Here is a 2222-nt window from a genome sequence, read left to right on the forward strand (position 1 = left end):
AGGCCACGGTCTGCTCGCTGAGGCCGACATCACTGTGGACATGCCGCGTCGGCGGGCGCGGGCCCTTGAGGAAAGTGTGAAGTCAGGGCTGGAGGAAGCAGAGAGGTGGCAGGTAATGACCCTTGACCTCTCGGACGTGTGGCTCCTCCCTGACGGCCTGTGCTGTGTCCCATTTCCTGTGCCCCCACCAGGTGCCATCTCAGGACCCTCACCCCACAGCGACATGTGTGCAGAGGACCGTGGTGGGGGCCCTGGAGGAGGAAGCTGGCTCTGTACGCAGAGGGGAGGGGGCAGAGGCTTCCCCCGTCTGAAGGGCTCCCTGAAGCGAGGCAGGAGCAGTGCGGCCAGTGAGGGTCGCGATTGGACACAGTTATGTGTCATCCGTGCGCTCTCTGTGTCCTGACAGGGAAGCGCGTCCAGGCGGGTGGACTGTCCCTCAGCCAGGGGACCAAGCCCGGCAGTGAGGCGCCCAGAGACCAGGTGGGGAAGAGGATGGGAAAGGAACCGCGGCAGCTTCCTCTCCTGCTTCACCTGAAAACTCCGTCTCCCCTGGAGCGAGGCTGCAGGAGGACAGACAGGAATGCTCCCAGGGCGTCTCCCAGCTGGGTGTGTGCCCTGCTGCGGGGATTCTGTGGGTCAGTTGGTCACTCGGGGCCGGTGACTTGGGCTGGACAGCGGTAAGACCTTGTTCAGGTCTCAAGAGTGAATAGAGAAAACAGACGAGAGCAGCCACAGACACTGAGCAGCCGGCCCGGGCGAGGCCTTGCGACGCCGTCGCAGAGGGGCCGGCGGGTCGGAGCCCGGTGGTGTCCTGGGCGGCGGACTGTTTCCTGAAACCTCGCGTGGGGGCTGCTGTCGCGTGAGCGGGTCTGTGGCACTGGCGTGTGCGGTCGGTAGGCACACGGTGCGGTTTCCTCTTTTCAAAGCCAGAGCGGGCTCTGCCCTGTGCTGAGTGTAGCCTAGAGGGGCATCGGACGGCCAGGGCTGGGCGCCGTTGAGCCTGGATTGGCGACGGGGACGCGGGAGAGGACGCCAGTGCGTGGCAGGGCGGCTGGTGGTGGAGGAAAGACAGGCTCTCTCTTTCCTGGCTCTTTTCGTCTCTCTCTTTCAATCTTCCCTTTTAACGCTACTCCTCACCTTCTCTACCTGGCCCCGGCGCACCTTCCGCCTGGACAGCTGACTGTGGGCCCCTGGTGGCCGCAGACGGGACACGTCCTGAAGCCATGCTCACAGGGCAGCGATTTCCACCCGGGTGCTGAGGGCCTTGGCTCTGTCGTCCGGGCCCTGACCCCTTTTGCCTGAAATTGTCAAATAAAGAATGACAACAGCCAGTGCAGCAATAGCCCTCTGGTATAAGTGAATCAAAGTTACTATTTTTGGGGGGTCAGATTGGCAAAAAAGAGAATATATTTTTGGCTGTGCTGCAGAATTTTAGCAGTTTATGTACCATGAGATGAACAAGGTTGAAAATCGCTGTCCTAAGGGAATGCCGGCTTGGGTGCCTCTTCTGGGCTGTTGGAACCATAGATTTTAAGAAAGGTTCTTCCTGCTTTAATCCTGGGTTTGTGTTTTGTTCAGTCCTTCAGGTTCCCGCCCTTCGACACCTAAAAGCGATTCCGAGTTGGTCAGCAAGTCGGCGGACAGAACGGCGCAGAAGAGCAACCTGGAGATGCTGTGGCTCTGGGGGGAGCTGCCCCAGGCCGCCAAGGTGTGTCCCCCGTTCCGCCCCACAGCGAGCCCGCCCCTAAAGACTGGAGACGGACACTGTTTCCCTCCAAGAAACTTTACTTCACAGGCCAATGTATTTTAAGAATCTGGAATTATTATGTTTGCAGCTGCGTGTGTTTTGCAAAAAGGATTTTAAGGCCCTAGGACGATGCCACGGCCTCTCGTATCCCCAGTAAATGTTTGTGACCCGAACGAATGAGCGGGGAGTGAGTGGGGGCTGGGCCTTCCTGTTGAGACACAGGATGGGCAGCTGTGTGGAGAGCAGGCTGCTGGGCTGGCCCTGGTCCATGCCCTCGGTGGGTTATATTTAGCTGTCGTCACGGGAAGTGCTGATTCCGCTGCCTGCAAACTGCTGACCCAGGCAGCGTCCCCCCCTCCCCCCCAAAGCCCACGTCACTGGTTGCTGGGGAGACGGCGTGGAAGTGCAGACCCATTGCTTCTGGAAAGCGGGTCCAAGCACAGGCCCCAGCAGCCGAGCTCAGATGCAGGGTTGA

General features: G+C 59.9%; 1 protein-coding gene across 6 annotated transcripts in view; it reads left to right on the plus strand.

Annotated features, from left to right (window-relative positions):
* The window catches only part of LPIN1 (lipin 1), a 67111-nt gene that overhangs the window by 48430 nt on the left and 16459 nt on the right, over positions 1–2222 (plus strand). For all 6 annotated transcript variants that reach the window (XM_015564934.1, XM_015564930.1, XM_015564928.1 and 3 more), the window contains one exon: positions 1579–1708. In XM_015564934.1, the coding sequence (XP_015420420.1) occupies positions 1579–1708 (130 nt within the window). The remainder of the gene's footprint in view (positions 1–1578; positions 1709–2222) is intronic.

Source organism: Myotis davidii, unplaced genomic scaffold (assembly GCF_000327345.1).
Source record: "Myotis davidii unplaced genomic scaffold, ASM32734v1 scaffold61, whole genome shotgun sequence".
Classification (NCBI taxonomy): Eukaryota; Metazoa; Chordata; class Mammalia; order Chiroptera; family Vespertilionidae; genus Myotis; species Myotis davidii.